General features: G+C 39.1%; 1 protein-coding gene across 1 annotated transcript in view; it reads left to right on the forward strand.

Annotated features, from left to right (window-relative positions):
* Vps50 (VPS50 subunit of EARP/GARPII complex) overlaps positions 1 to 22,409 on the forward strand; it is a 101,873-nt gene that overhangs the window by 47,652 nt on the left and 31,812 nt on the right. The window contains exons 13-17 of the mRNA XM_060374004.1: positions 4,485 to 4,617; positions 9,594 to 9,685; positions 13,198 to 13,292; positions 13,575 to 13,673; positions 21,318 to 21,408. Coding sequence (XP_060229987.1) covers positions 4,485 to 4,617; positions 9,594 to 9,685; positions 13,198 to 13,292; positions 13,575 to 13,673; positions 21,318 to 21,408 — 510 coding nt within the window. The remainder of the gene's footprint in view (positions 1 to 4,484; positions 4,618 to 9,593; positions 9,686 to 13,197; positions 13,293 to 13,574; positions 13,674 to 21,317; positions 21,409 to 22,409) is intronic.

Below are 22,409 nucleotides of genomic sequence, written 5' to 3' on the forward strand. Positions count from 1 at the left end.
TTTCTCCATGGGATTACCGTTTTTGAGGTTCCTTCCAGCAGTGGAGTGGGGATCATGGTTGCTGCATGTGTGGTTGAACATACTCTCCCATGTTCTATTTGTGAAGCATACTCTTTCATGTCTGCATCCCATCCTGTTTAGGATTTTTGCCTCTGCCCCCCCCCCAAAAAAAAAACTTGTTGTTGCTATTTTTCTGTGTTTGAAAGAGAGGTCTTGCTCTACGGCTTGGCTGGCCTTCTACTCACAGGTTTTCCCCTCCCACCCCCCACCCCGCCCTGCGTCAGCCTTCCAGATAGCTAGGACTGTAGGCATACACTTACACATCCAGCTTTTTACTCTTCAGAATTCCATGTAGACATGGAATGTTAGTTCTTCATATATGTGTGTAAACTTTTTCAACTAATTTGCATTTTGACTTGTTATGGTCATAGATATTCCAATTTTTAAAATTTTATTTATGTTTTTATAAATTACAGTTTATTCACTTTGTATCCCTGCCATAGCCCCCTCTCAATTTCACCCTCCCTCCCTCATCTGCTCCCATGACCCTCCTCAAGCCCACTGATAGGGGAGGTCTTCCTCCCCTTCCCTCTAACCCTAGCCTATCAGGTCTCATCAGGACTGGCTGCATTGTCTTCCTTCCTCCAAGGCTGCTCCCCCATCAGGGGGAAGTGATCAAAGAGTCAGCCACTGAGTTCTTGTCAGAAACAGTCTTTGTTCCCATTACTGGAGCACTCAACTTAGAGACTGAGTTGCTATAGGCTACACCTGTGCAGGGGTTCCAGGTTATCTCCATGCATGGTCCTTGGTTGGAGTATCAGTCTCAGAAAAGACCCCTGTACCCAGAGTTTTTGGATCTGTTGCTCTCCTTTTGGAGCTCCTGTCCCTTCCAGCTCTTCCTATCTCTACCTTCTTTCATAAGATTCCCTGCACTCTGCCCAAAGTTTGGCTATGAGTCTCAGCATGTGCTTTGATACCCTGCAGGATAGAGTCTTTCAGAGGCCCTCTGTGATAATCTCCTGGCCTGTTGCCTGTTTTCTCCCTCTTCCGATATCCATCCCATTTGCCTTTCTGAGTGAGGATTGATCATCTTACCGAGGGTCCTCCTTCTTTCTTAGCTTCTTTAGGTGTACAGATTTTGGCATGTTTATCCTATATTATATGTCTAATATCCCTTATAAGTGAATATATACCATGGGTGTCTTTCTGCTTCTGGGATACCTCACTCAGGATGATCTTTTCTAGTTCCCACCATTTGCCTGCAAATTTCATGATTTCCTTGTTTTTATTTCCTGAGTAGTATTCCATTGTGTAAATGGACCACAATTTCTGTATCCATTCCTCAGTTGAGGGACATCTAGGTTGTTTCCAGATTCTGGTTGTAACAAATAAAGCTGCTATGAACATGGTTGAGCAAATGTCCTTGTTGTGTACTTGACCATGTTTTGTAATATAAAAATTTATAGTTAGTTTTGTTACCTCTGAATTTCAAGTTGTACAATCAGTGCTAGCAGTGTTTTCAAAGCAAAGACTCATGACCAAACCTTTGGCAGAGTACAGGGAATCATAAGAAAGAAGGGGAGATAGTCTGATGGGGAAAGGATAGGAGCTCCACAAGGACCAAATATATCTGGGCACAGGGTCTTTTCTGAGACTGACATTCAACCAAGGACCATGTATGGATATAACCTAGAACCTCAGCTCAGATGTAGCCTGTGGTAGCTCAGTAACCAATTGGTTTCCCAAAGTGAGGGGAACAAGGACTATTTCTAACAGGAACTCAATGACTGGCTCTTTGGCTTCCCCACCCCCGAAGGGAGGAGCAGTCCTGTTAGGCCACAGAGGAGGGCTTTGCAGCCAGTCCTGAAGATACCTGATAAAACAGGATCAGATGAATGGGGAGGAGGTCCCCCCCCCCCGTCAGTGGACTTGGAAAGGGGCACGGTGGAGATGAGGGAGGGAGGGAGGGACTGGGAGGGAATGAGGGATCGGGACACGGCTGGGATACAGAGTTAATAAAATGTAACTGATAAAAAAAAATAATAAAATAAAAAAATCAGTGCTAGGGAGGAAATGCTCCATATTTTCTTTCAATGCTATATATTTGTATTATTTAGATTTCTTACTTACAGTATATTCTTGTTCATGGTGTATGAAGTGGGTCTACTTTCATCTTTTATACTGGCTGTCTAGTTACCAAACAGTGTTTGTGAAAATGACTGCTTAATGGTGTGGGGTTTCATCTCTATCAGATGCTAGGTTTTTATGAGATACTGGATATTTTAAAATTGGTATCATATGAGATCATGAATTAACTTATAGAATATATTAATAACACTGAAATACCCTAATCAAGAATAAGCTTGACTTTCTCTTAGTTCAAATATTTTACATTTTTCAGGGTGTCTCTTGATTTTCCTCATGGAGTCTTTGAATATATATTGCTGAGATTATTCCTAATTTTTAAATCTCTTATTGTGAATGAGATACCTCATGCCATACATCTAAATAATTGTTACTAATATGAATCTTCCTTTTGTATGATAATTTTATAACCTGTATCTTTGCTGGGTTATTGCTGAGTTCATTTTTTGGACCTGTAGGAATTTTCAGTACTGTGTCTGTTGGTAGATAGAATTAGGTTTTTATCTGTGTGCCCCCAGTTGTTTAGGGTACTGTTTTAACCACACTCTCCCAAAACTGTTTAATAGTGATGGATTCAGAAGTATCCTTAACTGTTCTTGACCACAGTGTTTGTGCTTTAAGGAATTATGAGGTCAATCTTAATATGTTCATGAGTTTCAATTAGGGATTGATGAATGATGGTCAGTTTTTCTGTTATGGTGACTGTGAGGCAGTCATTTAGTGTTTCCTTCTTAGACCTAATAATGGGCAGACATTATTAATTTGTTTTGTAATTTTAAACCAATAAAATATTTTTGTCACAAGCCTTCCATAGTAATCTGATTCCAGAGATTAACTCTTCTACCTTGTGGTTTGGTTTGAGAAGTTTGACATGCTGACATGAAAGCGTGCTGAGACATCCTGGTTAGTTTTTGGTAAATAAAGAGTTTTGGGGGAAACAAAGTCATTCTGGGCAGAACAGGTCTTTTGAGAGTGAGGGACACTGACATGCGAGCATCCCAAGCCGCAGCCCTGAGAGGTCCTCAGGCATGCTGCATCACAAGCAGCCTAGCTAGGGCCACTGGTGTGCAGGCATCCTGAGCAGCATCCTTGTAAGGGTCATGGCCATGCAAGTTTTGTGAGCAGCAGTCCGGCCTTGCGAGCCTCTGGAGCAGCCTAATGACTCTGCTCTCCTGTAGCTCTGCTAGCACTTCCTCTTAGAGGATTGCTCTCTTCAGTGTCTGAGCCCTTCTGTGCTATCAGCAGTGTCCTGGCTGGAACTTAAATGAGTTAGAAAATCAAACAATGGAACAAATGCTCCCTTATGACAGATGGGAAGCTTGCAAAGTAGAATAGGAACAATGATGCAGAAGACCCTTTTATAGATGTAGAAAGATAGGGGCAGGGCTCTCATGTATGTCCCTTAGAGCTTTGCAGTGTTCCATAATCTTGTGTGTGTAATGCCATGCTTTAAAATGCTTTACTTTACTGGAGTGTCTGTGAGTTCTGGAGTATGTGCAGAGTGTAGAGATTGTCAGAGTATTTAGTTGTTTGACACAGATGAAATAATTGAGCTGTAAATCCAGCCTCCAGTTTCTTCGTTGTGACTCTGGTCCAAGGATAATTATAATCGCATGTGTGCATATTTAGACATGTGTTTGAAAAAGCATATATATATTTGGGGGCTTACTGCTTTTAGTTGGTGGCATGAACCTAGGAATGTGGGACCTAACATTGTTGCAGACTAAAATCTCACGCAATAGCCACCTTTATTCAGAGCATCAGGCAATCTGTACTCTGAGGGTTAAGAAGAGTCATGTGAGTACGGTGTTCAGTCACAAAGACAAGCCACACATTGCAAAACCATGTTTTTGAGAGAGGCATCTGAATAGCAGCAGCTGCATAAATTCAGCTCTGTCCGCTATACCTGGGGAAGGGGGTAGCATGAAAGCGCATTCCAAGAACAACCCGCGCTGTGGACGAACAGACGTTACAAGGCTCTGGTCTTGTCTACTTGATGTTTCCTCACAGGGTCTCAGAATTCCCCTCATACAGCTCCTTTCCTGGACTGTATTCCAGCATTTGGGAAAGTTAATAGTACTGTTTAGAACACTTAACAGTTCAGTCGTTTCTTGGATCTTTTGGTTCAGGGATTGTAGTTGATTCATACTAATGGAGTGTCATTACTAATGTTTAAATGGGAATTTTTTTCTTGTATTGATTTTTTCCTGTGCTATTCCAATGGAAGAAATTTCTTTACTTGTAATTTTCACTTGTATTTGATTAATAATAGAACATTTTCTTTTGATCATTTGCATTTAAGAAAATATAATTCTTGGGAATTAACTCCTTTTCTTTAGCACGTAACACCAGACAGCTATATTCCATGCCTTGCGGACTTGTGCAAAGCACTATGGGAAGTCATGCTGAGCTATTACAGAACCATGGAGTGGCATGAGAAGCATGACAGCGAGGAACCAGCTTCAGCGTCTGGTAGGAAATGCTTTTCATCTCTGTTTTAAAACTGAGCTGTAACATGTGAGCTGAATAACGTGAGCTGAATGCATAATGGGGGAGTAAGGAGAAGAAGGAACAAGGCCCACCTTTAGGGCTCAGGCATTTTAGTGACCACAGATTATTTGTGCGGCAAACAAGGTCATTCAGACACTACAAAAGCTCAGTTATCTTTTGGGTTTAAGTGGTTCAAAGGACTCTCCAAGTGGCATGAAATCGTATACCTGAGGGTACATGTTGATAGCCTTAGTGCTAGATTGTCTTGCTAAAGCTTAAAAAAGACACTGCTTTAGTGTTAGTGATTGTAAACCTGGTAAAACATTGGTCTTTTCAGGTACACAAGGAAAGAAGTAATAAAGATTTACTATTACTCTAATTTGCAAGTTGTAAAAATAAAATCAGGTTCTAAGAATTTATAATTATGTTGGTATTTTTCTTTTTGAATTTTTTTAATTTTAATTATTCATTACAATTTATTCACTTTGTATCCCCCCTGTAGCTCCCTCCCTTCTCCCCTCCCAATGCCTCTCTCCCCGTTCTCCACCCATGCCCCTCCCTCAGTCTACTGATAGGTGAGGTCTTCCTCCCCTTCTTTCTTATGCTAGTCTATCAGGTCTCATCAGGAGTGGCTGCATTGACTTCCTCTGTTAAAACATTGTTTTTCATAAGGAAAATCTACTTTTAAGTAACTATGGTATGTAAGTAATAGAAAATGTAGGAACTTTTAATTCTTATGTGATCCTCTTTGAACAATGGCCAAGATTAAGTATTTCAAATAATTAGGGGTTTGTGAGATGGCTCAGTCAGTAAAAGACTGGCCACTCAAGCCTGAAGACCTGAATTTGGATCCTCTATAACTGTATAAAAGTCATGTGGGTATCTAGAGTCACTGGTCAGTCAACCTAAGCAGGTCAGCAAATTGAAGGTTTAGTAAGAGACCCTGTCTCAAAAACTAAGGTGGAAAACAACCAAGGCAGATCCCAGATGTCTTAGTCACTGTTCTGTTGCTGTGGAGAGACACCATGACCAAGGCAACTGTGATGAAGGAAAACATTTAACCGGGGCTGGCTTACAGTTCAGAGGTTTCATTCATTGTCATCATGATGGGGAGCATGGCGGCATGTAGGCAGTATCTAAGAGTTACATCTTGATCTGTAGGCAGAGAGAAAATATGAGCCCAGGCCTGGCATGAGATTTTGACATCTTGAAGCCCGCTCCTACTCCCCAATGACACACTTCTTCCAGTAAGACACACTCCTGTTGTAATATGACCGTATCTCCTAATCCTTCTCAAGTAGAGCCACTCTCTGTGACTAAGAGTTCAAATATATGAGCTTATGGGGACCATTCTTATTCAAACCACCATATTTCACCCCAGCCCCCAAAGGCTTAAAGCCATAGCATAATGCAGAAATGAATTCGGCCCAGTGTCAAATGTCCTCATAGTTTCTCAGTCTCAACATTGTTTAAAAGTCCAAAGTCTCTTCTAAGAGGGATTTGCTCTTAATTGTAAGTCTATATAAAATAAAAAAAAAAAAGCTGCCCACATATTTCCAGCATACAGTGACACAGAATATACATTATCATTCCAAAAGGGAGCAAGGGAGCAGTGTAAGGAAATACTGAACCAAAAAAGACTGAAAGTCCAAATTTTGTTAGCTCCATGTATGATATCAAAGTGCTCTTCAGATCGCCAACTCCTTTAGCTTTGTGACTGCAGCACATTTCTCTCTCTTGGGCTGGTCCCACACCCAGTCTGCAGCTCTCCTTAGGGGGTATCCCACCATTCTGGCCCCTCCAGCATCTTAGGGTCTCCAAGCTTCACACAATGGCCTCTCCAGGCCTCCATGCAGGGACACTTCTGACACATACCTGTCCTCAGAGGCTTTCCTTAGCCATGGAGGGACCATAATCCCTTTCTTGTATCCTTGTCTCTACACCCAGCGCCATGTAGCCAAAGCTTCCAAGTTCTGCTGCTTAATGGAACTGGAACTTTTCACCTCTCGTTTATCATTTTCTTCACTGCTTAAGCTTCCCTTTAATTCCTTTACATGAGGTGGCAGCTTAGCTTGTTGGGGTCTTGCCCTGAGCTCACGATTCTAGCGTCCTTTCTTTAAACTTCTTGTCTCCTTGAGCACTTGACTGAGCTCCAATAAAACATTTCCTGGTGCTCCTTTTTCATCAGACTTTATATTTTGTATTTACTTGCTCTCTTTGCTCCCTTTTAGTATAGATCTGTATAAGAACAACCACTAATAAAATCACCATGACAAAGTCAATATTAGATTGTCATGAAATCCCCTCTGCCAATCCCATTAATCCAAAACTTCAATTTAGCTTCAAGCAGATTTTTAGGACAAGGGCAAAAAGCATCCACATTCTTTGCTGAAATATCATAAGAATGGTCTCCAGGCTACTACTGCTAATATTCTTTCCCTCTTAATTTTTGAGCTGGGCCATCATAATTTACATTACTCTCAGCACCATTCTCTTCCATGCTCCTGGGACTATGACCCATGAAATTAACTGTTTTCCTAGCCCAAAGCTCCAAAGTTCACCTTTCCCAACAATAGCATGGTCAGGCCTATCACAGCAATACACTGTGTCCTGGTACCAACTTCTGCCTTAGTTACTGTTGTATTGCTGTGAAGAGACACCATGATCATAGCAACTCTTATGAGAGAAAGCGTTTAATTGGAAACTTGCTGTCATCATTGTGGTGGGGAGCATGTGGCAAGTGAGAAAACTGTAGAGCAGTAGCCGAGAGCTACATCCTGTTCTGAGAGAGCCTCGGCCTGTCATAGATAGGATTTTGAAACCACAGAACCTGCCTCAGTGACACACTGCCTCCAACAAGGTCACACCACCTAATCCTCCTAATTCTTTCAAATACATGAGCTGACGGGGGCCATTCTTACTCACACCACATCACAACAACCTGTGGCCTCCACAAGTATGTGCACTTACACGTGTGCACCTGCTTACGTGTATGCGTGTTCATATTCACCTATACACACTCAGAAATTTAAAACAATAAATAGTTGTATTGACATTTGTTTAATACACACAGGATAAATCATATGTGTCATGCAGTCGGTGAACTTATTTTTGCTAACTTCTGTTCCCTGGGGTGCCTGGATTCTGTGACTGGGTAAGACAGGACATATCCAGATCTTACTGTTTGATTAAACATAGGATTTTGAATTAGAATCTTGAATATTAGAAGAAATGTCTAATCCTTTTCTTGATTTATAAGAGGTGCATACATGTAGACAGTAAAAATTAAGGGAGGAAATTTGTATCGTGGACTAGAAATTTCTTGGAGGGGATGGAGGGAGTGGTAATAGACAGTAGAGAACACTGAGGCCAGTCAGAATTGCAAACTGGTAACCCAGGGTGCGGCTCAGTAGTAGTCTCTGCTGAGCTCGCGGGCAGGGTGCAGTCAAAGCTGGGATTGCTAGGCTCGTAGAGGGGGACGGCAGGCTTTCACAGTGCTTGGTCCCCTCCGTTAATCTTTTATCTGTTTTTCTAGTTATGGGCAGTGTTAAGATATTTCAATACCTCTTTTGTTTTTAATAAATAATTTAAACATAACCCGAAGGCCAGGTTTCAGATAGAATTAGCATATGCATTAGCTGTAAGAACTACTAAATATGCATATTTATGGACTCAATACAAATGTTAAAACCAAAAATGTAGAGAACAAGATAAAACCATTGAAGTGATGGGATACTGAATCATACCAGATTTGGTCCTTGCATATTTAGACCTTTTTGTTAAAATTCCCTGTTCCTAATCTATATTTTAAGAGCATTTGACTTCTCTGGCTAATATCAGCAGTCCACCAGCAATACCTAGAATTCTCAGTGCAGACAGGTGGAAACACAGTGTCAGAACCAGGAATGGGAAGTTGTTCCTGGCCCCTTTGTGAAGGTGAAGGGTCTCTAGAATTCATTTGCTCTAGCTTTGTAGTGACACTCTCTGTCCCCCTAACACTTTGAATCCTAAGCAGAGCACTAAAGCTGGAGTTGAGCTGTACAGTAGGCTGCTGGGGTCCCCACAGCCAGGCCATGCACAGTGTGAAGCTCTAACAGTCTGGGAGGTGGACCGAGCATGTATGGTCTGTGTGCTCACCACCCGAGAGCAGACAGTAGACTGTCACCGAGAAACACTGAGCTGCAGTCCCTAACACAGGTGTGAGTCTGTATGTTCAGGAGGGAAAAACTTAGTGTTAGGAACAATATGGATCTTGCCTATCGGATTGGATATTGTTAAATTGTTTATCTAGAATGATTAGTTCCAGTTCGTTAAAGAAATATCATATGAATTATAAAAATAAAAAAATACAGATTTACCCTCTTCTGTGTTCTACTCTTGTTGGCATGCATATTATGTGACAGTTGAGTTAATTGGTTTCCTAGTGCCCTGGTATCAGCCTGTCACATGGTCACATGTCACGTGAAGTAGGTGGTATGTGACTCTGGAGCCACACTGCCTACACTGGGCTTGTAGGCCCATCCCCATCTGTACTGCGTGGGCGTGGGTATATTTACCATTTCTCTGTCTGAAGTTTCCCAGGTATCAAAGGGGTTTAATGCCAATGCCTGGTTTTACTATTACTTTGAATGAACATATATGGAGCGTATTTTCTTTTTAAGTATATGTATGGGTGTTTCCCTGTGTGTATGCCTGTACACCACAGTACACACACAGGTATACACCAGAAGAGGACCAAAGTTACAGAAGGCTTTGAGGGCCATATAGTTGCTAGGAATTTAAAGTACTCTTAACCGCTGAGCCATATCTCCTGCCCAGATTTTTCTTTTTCTTTTCTTTCTTTCTTTCTTTCTTTTTTTTTAATCTTAGGTTGGCTCATAAAAATGAGAGAAAAACAATAATAAAAAAATTAGGTAAAAAATACACAAGTAAAAACATATTCCATCATTTGTTTTCAGAAGGAAGCAATGTGATGAGTACTGAAGAAACCAATTTTGATCGCGGTTATGTAAAAAAGAAACTAGAGCATGGCCTTTCGCGCATATGGCAGGTTTGGCTCATTTTTATTTTATTTTCACAAAAGCTGTGGTCTGAAATACACATGATAGTTGTTTTAGAAATTCATTTTCTAAACCTTGTGTGTTTGTACTCTCTGTAGGCTTCACCGTATGCTAGTTCATCTTTGGATATCATTTAACTCAATTTCTATAAGTAATTGATAATTATATAGACTACAAAGAACAATAGAAAAAAGTTTCTTAGCTTGAAAATCTCCATTGGAAATACATGTTCCATGGTTAAGGAAATTCATGCTTTCTTAAAGAATTTGTGCCTTTTATTTGTGACATGTCCTGTTTATTTTATTCAGTTTTCTTAATTTCTTTTTTACTTAATTTTTAGGAGATCAATAAGTGGGTGGTATTGGATCAGAATATAGGGAAGGAGGCATTTTATTTCCTCAGTTAATTTCTTTGGGGAGTGTCGTGCACTTCTTACTTGAATTTGGGCTGATATCGGTGGACTCCATTTGGGCTGCTCTAATAAAATATCCTAGTCTAGATTGTTTCCAAGGAATATAAATTGTTTCTTGTAACTCTTAAGTCAGGAAAGTTTAAGGTCAAAATTCTTCAAGTTGTGTTGGGTGAAGTTCTGCTTTGTCCTTCCACAAGTGCCCTTCCTTGTGGAACTGGAAAGCCGTGTCCTTCAGGCATCGGTATAAGGCCACCAATCCAGTCACAAGGCCCCACTCTTGTGGCCTAAAGCCTTCATAAAGGCCCGACCTTGTACTCCTCTTCATCTGTAGGTACAGGCGTCGTCATATCAATTATTAGTAGACCCAAATATGAGACTAATACAGTCTTCTTATATTTTCTTTCAGTCCACTGATTCAGTTGTAACCTGAAATTTAGTTAAAATTCTGTCCTTCCTAGATCAAACTAATTTCTTTGGAGTCTTTGCACCCTTGAAGGACACTAGACTCTTTAGGTGTGCTGTGGTCCACACCCCTCCATTTAGGTTGTGTTCAGTTCGAACACATAACATTGGCTTTCTTTTAAAAACTCATTCAGGGAAACATCCTAAAAATGTAAATTTCCTCAAGAATCATTTAACCTTATTATAATTTAGTGCTCTAGTTTTTTTTTTTTTTTTTACAATCCTATACTGGTTACACAATTTTAATTGATATTTTAATATTTAAATAGATTTATATTGTAGTTATAATTGTTTTGACTTACATATTTTCTCTTATGACAATATTAAGCTATCATATAGTTATCATTTGTGGTGCGGGACTCTTTTTGTTTGAGCCTTATGTGTGAAAGGAACATCATACTCATTAAATACACGTTCAGGGCCAGACATGAATTCCTTGTGATTTAGTCTCCTTGTAGACTCTTAGTGTGCTCAATTGAAATTAGTGTATTCATGGTAGAATTTCTGGTTATCAGTTGTGCCCTTTGAAATACCTGACTTTTTATGTATTAGTTCCCATCTGATATGGCAACCTGATGGGATTCCTGCTATCTGAAAACCTATTGAATGTAAAATTTAGTGCACCAACGCATCCCGCGCAAGCATTTGGCCAGATTGTGGAAGTCATCAGGCTTTTATGCATGATTGTTGTGTTCCCTTGAGTTGACCACTGTGCTCCGGGTTTCAGGCTTTAGTGTGTTGTTATTTCTACTCTCCCTTGCTAAACCCCCCATCTTTTACTCTAATACAGTTTGTTTTGTGAATTACAGGTTTTCAGTTTGTGTGTATACTTAGTGACTGTGCTAGCAAGTAGTCCCTTATCTGTTGTGTTTTTGTCGTGTATTTTAAGTGCAGATAGCATTTTTGTGATGCCACACTGTGATCTGTGTCTTTTTGTCTTATGCTATGCATATAGCATTTCCCCTTGCAAAGTTTAGATAAGTGCTCGTTGCAGCCTGCAAACTGCATAGTGGTTGCTGTATCCATAATACCTAGAATACTACCTGAAACATTTTGTAGACACTAGACACTAGGAAATGCTTTTGTTTTATTAAATTATTCTGTAATTTCTAATTTTTACCTTTTTGAAAATGTATTTGTTTGATAACTGGACAGTGAATGTTTTGCCTCTGCTAGTTAAGTTTCCTCTTCACCACATTCTGGATAATTCTACTTCTGTGTACTTCATTTGTTGCAAGGTACAGAGGAAAAAGGTGACTTGAATGACAGAGACCTCCAGTCAAGACTTAACTGTGCCATGTAGCAGGCATAAAAGCTTAGAGAGAATGATTGACCCTTCTATTCTCCAGTCATCTTTAGGGATAGAAATGTCTGCTCAACAGGCTGGTTTTATCCCATATATAAAGTCGTTAGCATAGTATTTTTGACAAAGGTAAATAAATAATCAGAAGACATGTATTTTTAACAACTTTTTCAGCCATTGTATATGTTATATGTATAATGTTTTGTATTACTGAATTATTTTGGATTACTTATCTGAAAATTTTATTTTTTTTTTAAAGTTTGTAGCATATTTAATATATTACAAGTCTTTCAGCTTTACTCATAACTTTTATTCCATCCTTATATAGTTTCACTTTTAAAAAAGCAGTTACTACCTATTCTTTTTAGGTGAATTTTAAAATAATTGTTTAGAAGAAAAATTATTGTAATTTTGGCTGGAGTTTTATTTCGCATGTGTAAAAATTTGGGAAATTGGTCTCTACTGGTTAGTCATCCACTCGATCCTACTTCTCTCAGTTTACTGATTTCCTTTTAAATATATACACTATTTCGTTGGGGTTATTCTTTTTGTCTTATTGGTCTGGAATTTTTTTATAGGCCTTTTTAAGATTTAGTATGTTTTTCCAAGTGACAGTTCTCCATTTTATAACATTTTGCCAGTAATTGTGAATGCTATAATTTTTTTAATATATTGCCTGATACTTATTTATAGTTATTCAGTTTTAAATATATTATATTTGGGTTTCTGATGAACCAGAGACATGCATATTTGTCCTATCTATAGCTGTGATAATGATTTTGTTCTATCTCTTTTAAGAATATACTTTTTGAAAGTGGATTTTATTTGGTATTTAATTACGTGTATGTGTGTGTGTGTGTGTGTGTGTGTGTGAGTATGTGCACCTGAGAACAGAAGAACTTCTGTCTTCAGAGCTCAGAGATGTGGTTTCCCTTGAAGTTAGAGAGTCATGGGTAGTTGTGAGGCACTGCACCACTGCAAATAGAACTTGAGCTCTCTGTAAGAGTAGAGTGTGTTCTTAACTGCTGAGGCATCTCGTCGGCCCAGGAGAGCATTCTTATGAGAACTGTTTGTGCAGATATGTGTGTCTTTACTTTAGATAGAATTTAACACAACTATGTCAAACTGTAGTGAGATTGTGGCCATTGCTATTTCTTGGAAATACTCATGGGACTGTTCATACTAGGTTAGGCTGAAAGATATTTAGATTTTGGTATGAGTGGATAGATGTTATTAAACTAAGAATGTAATTCTTTTTAATCAATTTATTTTAATTCATTTTAATCAACAACTACAGAATAAATTTACTTATTTGTGTCTTACAGGATGTTCAACTAAAAGTAAAAACATACTTGCTTGGAACTGATTTGTCTATATTCAAATATGATGATTTCATCTTTGTTTTGGATATAGTCAGCAGGTAGTGTTTGAGATACTGACTTCTGTGGCTTAATTCATTTTCAACCATAAGAATAAGAAAAATCAGAAATAAGTTTTCTGTCTAACTTTTTCACCGAAGAGGATATACTTACTAATGACTGATGCACTGGGCTTGTATGATCTTTATAATTTTATTCAAATACAAAATTTTCTATGAGTTGTAATTGTTAAAGAAAGAACCTGGACTATTTTTGTTTTTGTTTTGTTTTGTTTTTCTTTGAGGATGTTCCTGAAACTTACACAGACCTTTCTCTCCAACTAGGTTGATGCAAGTTGGAGAAGAATTTTGTGGTAGCAAGTCTGAGGTTTTGCAGGAGTCCATTAGAAAACAAAGTGTCAATTATTTCAAGAACCACCATAGGTAAGAAATGCGCTAAGATATGAATAAATCCATTAGGGAATAGAGTATTTGTCTATGCTTACTCTTATAAGATTGACTGGCATAAAGCCATTTTTAACTTCTAATTAGTAAATTTGTTATATCTTTTTAGGATAGTTTAGGGATACTTGAAGAATATACCAGAAAGTATTTTCATTATTCATTGTAAATCTTAAAATCTTTGTTTTGAGTGGATTGAGTATATTGGAATAATATTGAACTGGTTTCTTTTTTTTTTTTTTAAGTCTATTCCCAATTTTTCTTTTTTTTTTCTTTTTAAGTTTTATTTTTTTCTTCACAATTTATTCATTATATATCCCGATTGAAGCCCCCTCTCTCAACTCCCCAAGTCCCACCCTCCCTTTTCCCCTTATCCCCTTCCCCTAGTCCACTGAAAGAGGGGAGTTCTCCACTATTCTCCAGCTGCCCATAGCTTGTTAAGTCTCATCAGGACTGTATGGATCCTCTTCCTCTGTGGCATGGCAGGGCTACATCATCAGGGGCAAATGATCAAAGAGCAGGCAACTGAGTTCATGACAGAAGCAGCCCCTGTTCCCCTCACTCAGAGATCCACATGGAGACTGAGCGGCCAATTGGCCACATCTGAGCAGAGGGTCTAGGTCTTCTCCATGCATGGTCCTCCATTGGTGCATCAGTCTCTGCATGACCCCTGGGCTCAGATCTTTTAGTTTTGTTGGGTCTCTTTTGTGAGGCTCCTGTCTCCTCCATGTCCCTCTAATCCCACCCTTCCTCTTCCTCCGTAAGACTCCCTGCACTCTGCCCAAAGTTTGGCTCTGGGTCTCAGCATCTGCTTTGTTCCCCTGTTGGGTGAATCCTTTCAGAGGACCCTCTATAGTAAACTCGCATCCTGTTTCCTCTCTTCCACCTCTTCTGGTGTCTATTCTGTTTGCCATTCTGAATGAGATTTAAGCATCCCACCTAGGGTCCTCCTTTGTTTTAGCTTTTTTAGGTCTGATAATGGCTGTCCTATATTATATGGCTAATATCCGCTTATTAATGAGTGTATACCATGCCTGTCTTTCTGTTTCTGGGATATCTCACTCAGGATGATCTTTTCTAGTTCCCACTATTTGCCTGCAAATTTCATAGTGTCCTTGTTTTTAATTGCTGAATAGTATTCCATTGTGTAAATGTACCACAATTTTTTGTATCCATTTCTCGGTTGAGGGACATCTGGGCTGTTTGTACATTCTGGCTATTAAAATAAAGCTGCTATGAACATAGTTGAACAAATGTCCTTATTGAATGGTGGGGCATCTTTTGGTTTTATGCCCAGGAGTGATATAGCTGGATCTTGAGGTAGTGCAATTTCCAATTTTCTGAGAAAGCACCAGATTGATTTCCAGAGTGGTTGTACAAGTTTGCACTCCCACCAGCAATGGAGGAGGGTTCCCCTTTCTCCACATCCTCTCCAGCATGTGTTGTCACTTGAGTTTTTGATCTTAGCCATTCTGATGGGTGTAAAATGGAATCACAAAGTTGTTTTGATTTGCATTTCCCTGATGACTAAGGATTTTGAACATTTCTTTAAGTGTTTCTCTGCCATTCGATATTCCTCTGTCGAGAATTCTCTGCTTAGCCCTATGCCCCATTTTTTAAATTGGATTATTTGGTTTGTTGGTATCTAATTTCTTTAGTTCTTTATATATACTGGATATTAGCCCTCTGTGGGATGTAGGGTTTGTGAAGATCCTTTCCCAATCTGTAGGCTGTTGTTTGTTCTGCTGACAGTGTCCTTTGCTTTACAGAAGCTTTTCAGTTTCACGAGGTCCCATTTGTTAATTGTAGATCTTAGAGCCTGTGCTGTTAGTGTTCTGTTCAGGAAGTTGTCTCTTGTGCCAATGAGTTCAAGGCTCTTCCCCACTTTTTCTTCCAACAGATTTAGTTTGTCTGCTTTTATGTTGAGATCTTTGAACTGGTTTCTTTAGGGGTAAAAGTTCATCATTAAATGGGAGTTACTGAAAGATTTTAGTTACTGGACTGTGCCGGCAGCTGTACTGTGCAAGCAGTAAGCAGTAGGAGCGTTGTTCACTGTGCCGTGCTCTGAGTCTGCATTCCAAGAACATGAAGTCTTCTAGAGTACCCCGGATGCGGTACTTAGACCGTAGCTGCAAAGCCAAGATTGTATGAGGCATTGCTTTGCTTAACTATCACTGCCAGTGTTGGAAAGAACGATTAGGATCCACTCTGAATGGAAGAGGATGAAACAAAAGAATGTTGCTATGGCAGTGTGATTATGTGCTTAAGCCATACCAGATGGAGAGAAAAGGGAAAAGCACTGATTACACTCTCTTGTTTTAATAAGGGGGTGGGGGAGAGCAAAGCAGGGGAGAGAGAGCAAGTGAGAGAGAGAGAAAGAGAGTGTGTGTCTTAGCAGGTGCATGGAAGTCTGAGAACAACTTATAGGTGAAGCTGGTCTCCTTTTCCAGTATGTGTGAGTTCTAGGACGTGAACTGCACTGGCAGGTCGGGCAGCAGTTCTTACCCACTGACCCATCTCACTAACCCCTCGATCTTTCTTGACGTATGCCAGACTCCATGTTCTATCTTTTTATCTTTTATCATTAAACTATTAAGTTTCTGTTCATTCTAAGCTTTTAGTTTTTACAACTAAGCTCTGATTTTGTTATTCTAATTTGGAGCCTCATAGTTTGTAACTCTGCTTTCTCTCCTTGTTTATTGTCAATACCTTCATACAGAGATTATTGGGCATCAAAGTTTTGATTGGTTATTAAATATATTTATTTTAAAGAGAAAAGCTTTTTGATAAAAACGGGAGAAAGGATCATAAAAGAGCCAAGTGTGTAATTTTCTCTGACAAATACCTGCCTCCCCAAGGTGCTTTATACCCAGCATGGCAATGGGGGTGGGGGGCTTTCATTGTTCTCAGCGTCTAGAGGTGTGGGCATTGCCGGAAGCTAAATGGGGAATGGTGCCCACTGTTGCACTTGTCGGAGGTACCCTGTCTGGGAGCCAAGTGTATGCGTTTTTCCTTAAGACTCTGATCATGGTGGAAATTCCCTGCCAAAGTTTGTCTCACTGAAATCAGACTCAGGAAAGGAGTGAATACTCAGCAAGTTTCAGGATTTCGTAGCCACATGAGCAGAGCTTCTCATTGAAAAAGCTACACTGTGGTGTTAGCCCTGTGCTGGGAGGGAAGAGGCTCAGATTCATGTCCTACTTGGTGTTTGCCAGCAGGTCATTCACCCTCTCAGGGCCTTGACCCAGTCTGTTATAAATTGAGGTAGCTGGTTCAATGGCCTGCATAATTGCTTCCTTCCCAGTCACCCCTTTTTCTTGCTGCTTTCCATGTTACAAAGATTGGAACAGGTGAAAAAGCAAAAAGTTACTGTTTCGTATTTTCTTATTTATTGACTATAGCATTTCTAGTGATTGTCATTTAGAAAGTGGTAATGAAAGTTACATGGGAACATTGCTGCCTAGTGTCAGTTGAGTCTAAAGTACAGTAGTTCCTTAAAATACAAGAATAACTGGACAGGCAGCAGAGCCGTGACACCCGTGTATTCAGCAGGACTGACTAAAGTTACATAAGACACTGGCAAGTCTAGGTCTATTCTTTCATTCACCAAACTGTACTATCTAACCACTGAAAAGGTGTGAAATATAGATTTTGTGTGATTTTATTTTTTAACAGGGTACTTAAATATGTAATTTATTTCATAGTTCTCTTCTGTTTAACAGAGCTCTTGAAGAATAAAGAACTCTGAAGTTATTTTTACTCCATGTCCAGTTAGGCTACTAGTTGGAAGATACAGACATGAGAGAAAGGTGAAATAGGAAGCATTTTGTCTTCCACTTACATGTTACTTATGGTAGTTGTACAAGCAAATTTCACACAGTTATCTTTTTCTATAACAAAATTGTGTGAGCATGTGGGGGGAAACCATTTTCTGTCATTGAGATTTTATCTTTTGAATTGTGACTTTTATTGTTCCAGTTTCTTTATGTTCATGAACTAACAGTTTAGATGTCACAGATGTTACAGATACTCTAGCTGAGGCAGTAACAACCTAGAATGATGTAGTACTATGTGGTTATCAAAGTACCCTATTGAACAGCAAGTTCATTTGATAGCATCTTTGCTCAGACAATATTATAAAGCATTTCCAAGGGCTCTGACCATGCTTTGAGTGGTGTCAGAAGAGGAAACCTGTGCCTAAGAAAGGTTTATTCTTGTCAGTCAAGATAATAGACCGGACAGATGGCTCATCATTTAAGAATGCTCACTGCTGTTGCTGAGGATGTGGGTTTGGGTTCCCAGCAGCCATGTCCTGGCTCACACACAACCTTCTAACCTGTGTAGGCACTGAGTACATGTGGTGCACATACAAATGAGATTAAATGAAAAGTTGAAAACAGTGTTCTTCCCTTTCCTCTTCAGCACACATTCAGCAAATTTCAAGACCAAGTCCCCCAAAATTGTAATTGTTAACATACTAGGAAAAGTCCATTATGGTGTAAGAATGTTATATTGAGAATTTTGCAATGAGTGGTAGAGGCCATTGCTGGTAGAGTGAATGTTTAGCATGTATGAGATCCTTGTTTCAGTCTCCCCACACCAATATTTTTTAACACGTGTGCAATGATAATAAAGACACTTTATTACCTGGGTGGGCACTAAATACTGCCACAAGTAAGAGGAAGGCAGTGGCAGAAGGTTCACTGAGACACTGAGGAAGGTTGGGTGGAGGAGAAGCAATGTGATGGGCAAGGCTCTGTGGCCACGAGGCAGCGGGACTCCAGCGGCCACCAGGGGCTGGAACAGCTCCACAGGTTTTCTCCTAGACCAGAGTCTCTGGGACCACTGCAGCCCGCTGCTGTATTGACTTCAGCTTGATTCCTGCCTCCCGAGCTATGCAAGAATACGTTTCTCTTGCTTTAACTCACTCAGCTTGTGGTGATTTGTTGTAGCAAACTATTAACACAGACGGAAATTGCTTTGTTCTGTGGATATAACTATGTTGAACATTTTAAGAAACTGCCAAACTGTTTCCCAAAGCACTCACTGCCATTTTATATTTGTGCTGGCGTTGTATGAGGGTTCCAGGTTCTTCAAGCTCTTGTCAGTATTTAACTTACTTTCTTTTTGTTTGTAACTGCCCTGGTAGATGTAAGCGGTATCCTGTCATGGTTTCAGTTTGCATTTCCTAAGTGAATAAAAGTGCTGCCCGCTTTATCTGTGCTTGTTGGGATTTTGTATGTCTTTGCTGCAGAAGTGTGTTTAAAGATATTGCCATTTTAAACTGATTATGAGTCTTTTTATTGTTAAATTGTAAAATTTTATAGCTTCAGTTCCTAGTTAGGCCCACGTTTTTCCCTCTGTGGTTTTATGCATGGACACAGTCATTTTTGAATAATAACCAGCTATTATCTGTCCAAATACTGCTTCAGCTCATTTGTCCTCTCTTCTGTATATATAAACACATGATCTTTTGTTCTCTTTCCGTCCCTCCTTCCCTCTCCTTCTCATTCCCTTCTTCTCTCCCTTCCTCTTCACCTTCCTCCCTTTCTCTCTTTCTCCCTTCTCTCTCCCTGCCTTTCTCTCTCTCTCTCTCTCTCTCTCTGTGTGTGTGTGTATGTGTGTGTTTGTATTTGTGTTTGTAACCCAGAGGTTGACATTGATTGTCTTCCCCACATTACTCTTCACTGTAGTTTTTGTCACAGGGTCGCTCACTGACTGAAAACTTACCAGTTCTGCTAGACTGCCTTCTATTTCTATCCAACCATCTGTCCATCCACTCTGTCGGTCTGTCTAGCAGTCATGTATCTATCAGCCAAATACCATTATCTATCTGTCTGTCTATCTATCTATCTATCTATCTTATATCTGTCAATCATCTATCTACCATCTGTTATCTGTCTTCCTATCTATCTTGTATCTATCAATCCTCCATCTACCATCTATCATCTATCTGCTTATAATCTATCTAATGTTAATATATTTTCTGTTTATTTATTTTATTTTCAGTTTGTGCTTCAGTTTCTAGATATTTTCTACAGGTTCTTCTGGTAACCCTACTGTGGTATGTTAATTGTTCAGTCAGGCTTTAACTGAAGGTATTTTGTTGTTCAGTTCTCAAATGTCTGTTTGACTTTTGGCTTCATAATTTGTGTATTTATAGAGATAAAAATTCTCTATGTAGCCTAGCCCTACCTAGAAATGATACTCCTTCTGCTTCAGCCTTGAGTGTTGTAATTACAGGCGTATCCCATGATGTCTGGCCTTGTTTGCTTTTTGTTGTTGCGACTGTTTGAAATGCCTATAAACACCTCGAAATGTAGAGTGACGAACCCTGCAGAAGAGCAGATTCCTAGACTTTTTTTTTTGTATTTTCATACAAAAGTTAAGTTTTTTAAAAATTATTATTTCTGTGAAGAATTGTGTTGTAATTTTCATGGGGTTGTGTTGAAACTTTATAGATACCTTTTGGTAGTAAGACTATTTCACAATATCAGTCCTGCTAATCCATGAGCATCTTTCTATTCTCTGGAATCCTTTTCAGTCCTTTTGCTTAACACATTAACTTTTTCAATGTACAAAGTGTTTGTTACTTTTTTGGTTAAATTTATTCCAAGATTTTTGGGGGATGGGATAGTGAATAATACTGTTTTCTTGATTTTTTTTTCCCCCTCGGTGTTTTTGTCAATTTTATATATGAAATTATCGAATTTTTTTTCATTTTTTTATTAATTCATTTACATCTTGGTCATAGGTGTCTCCCTCCTCTCCTCCAAGTAAAGTGTTAGCTTTGAGTCTTGTAACTTGCTGAGGGTATTAACCCGCCGTAGTCCTTGCCCAGTTATCTCAGTACTTAGAGATGTTCCTGTTTTTCTAGATCTGTTTGCTGACTGTTTATCTTCCAATCAGGATTTCTTAAAAAGTCTAGCTTCTGTTCTTAGCATGCTAGCATGTTTTAGGATGTTAGCATGTAGTCTATTGGGAAACAGGCTTTTATTGGAATAGAAGTAAAGCTTTGTTTTTCTGCCTCCTTCTGTGTAATATAATGATGACTGAGAACACGAAGTGAGACTAGTAGCATTAAAAGCTATCCAACGTGTAGGTGTTACTGGACGGTCAGGAGTATTCAGTGCTGACCTGCTGAGTTAAGTGCATTGCGGTGCTAGACACGGAGTTAAAGAACTTCAGAGGATGATAATTTATTTTGGTATTGTTGCTTAGTAGTCTTACACCTGACATATTTATGATACACTAATTTGTAAATATTTGTGATTTTATGTAACATTGCTAGTTGTTTCTCTGTTTTGTCATTGGCTCATGATTAGTGAAGGCAAATTTAAGTGCATTTGTTGGTGACAGGTTTTAATTAAGTTTGTTAATAAATATTATATTTATTACACATCATTTTTACACCATGTTAAAAATATTCACCTTAATAAATATTTGACATATTTTGTTTCTCTTAAGGATCCTAAGAAGCAAACTTTTGTCGCTTATTGTGGTAATATGATATGGGTTCCAAAGGTGATAATGATTATGATAATTTTGTTGTATTGCATTTTGTTCCCCTAGTTCTTGTATTTGCTGCCCTTTTCTTCCTTTTGACTGTTCGTTTTCTTTTTTAAGAATACGACTTGATGAACTGAGAATGTTCTTAGAGAATGAAACATGGGAGCTTTGCCCTGTTAAATCAAATTTCAGCATCTTGCAGCTTCATGTAAGTTTTTTTTTTTTTTATGAACAAAGAAATGTATCTTCCAGTTACTATCTTGAGTTTTTTCTTTTAATAACAGAAACACATATGTGAGAACACTTACGAAGCAACCAAAGGAAAGAACGGTGCATGGCTTTCTTCCTTGAAAGGCATTCCTAGCAGCCCCTTTTGTAAGACTCATCTACTGATGGAACTGAAAAGTCCCCTTCTTTCCTAAACTCATTTTATATGCTTCAGTAAAATCTTCTGCCTAAAAAAGTGACAATTACAATGGGATTTCCTTTGAATTCAGAAGAGAACCCACTGTTTTATTTAGTTTGTTTTTTTTTTTTTTTTTCAGAAAATAAGTCAGTTGCATTTTGGTACCATGTGATTAAAAATTCTTATTTACAGGATAGATGGACACTTGAGTTATAGCACAATTAACAGATTTGCTTGTAATGACAAAATGATTCATAAATGAAAGAGACACTTATAAGAAATACTAATAAATACTAATATGTATTAGTTAATTGGATTCTTCGGAATGAAGAGTCTGTGAAGAACTCTAATTGGCTTGATTGAAATATAATATAGTAAATATTCCTGTATTCTTCAGTTGTGTCCTAGTCCATGACTTGAAAATACATTGTAGTTAGTGGCTTCCTTCAGATGGAATGGTTTTCTAAACACATTCAGAAAATTCTGGAGAGGACAGGAGCTCCAAAGATATCTGGGCACAGGGATCTTTTCTGAGACTGATTCTCTAACCAAGGACCATACATGGAGATAACCTAGAACCCCTGCTTGGATATAGCCCATGGCAGCTCAGTGTCCAAGTGGGTTCCCCAGGAAGGGGAACAGGGACTGTCTCTGACATGAACTCAATGGCTGGCTCTTTGACCTTCCCTCACCCCCATAAGGGAGGAACAGCCTTGCCAGGCCACAAAGGAAGGCATTGCAGCCACTCCTGATTAGACTTGATAAGCTAGGGTCAGATGGAAGGGGAGGAGGACCTCATCTAT

This window comes from Meriones unguiculatus, chromosome 21 (assembly GCF_030254825.1).
Source record: "Meriones unguiculatus strain TT.TT164.6M chromosome 21, Bangor_MerUng_6.1, whole genome shotgun sequence".
Classification (NCBI taxonomy): Eukaryota; Metazoa; Chordata; class Mammalia; order Rodentia; family Muridae; genus Meriones; species Meriones unguiculatus.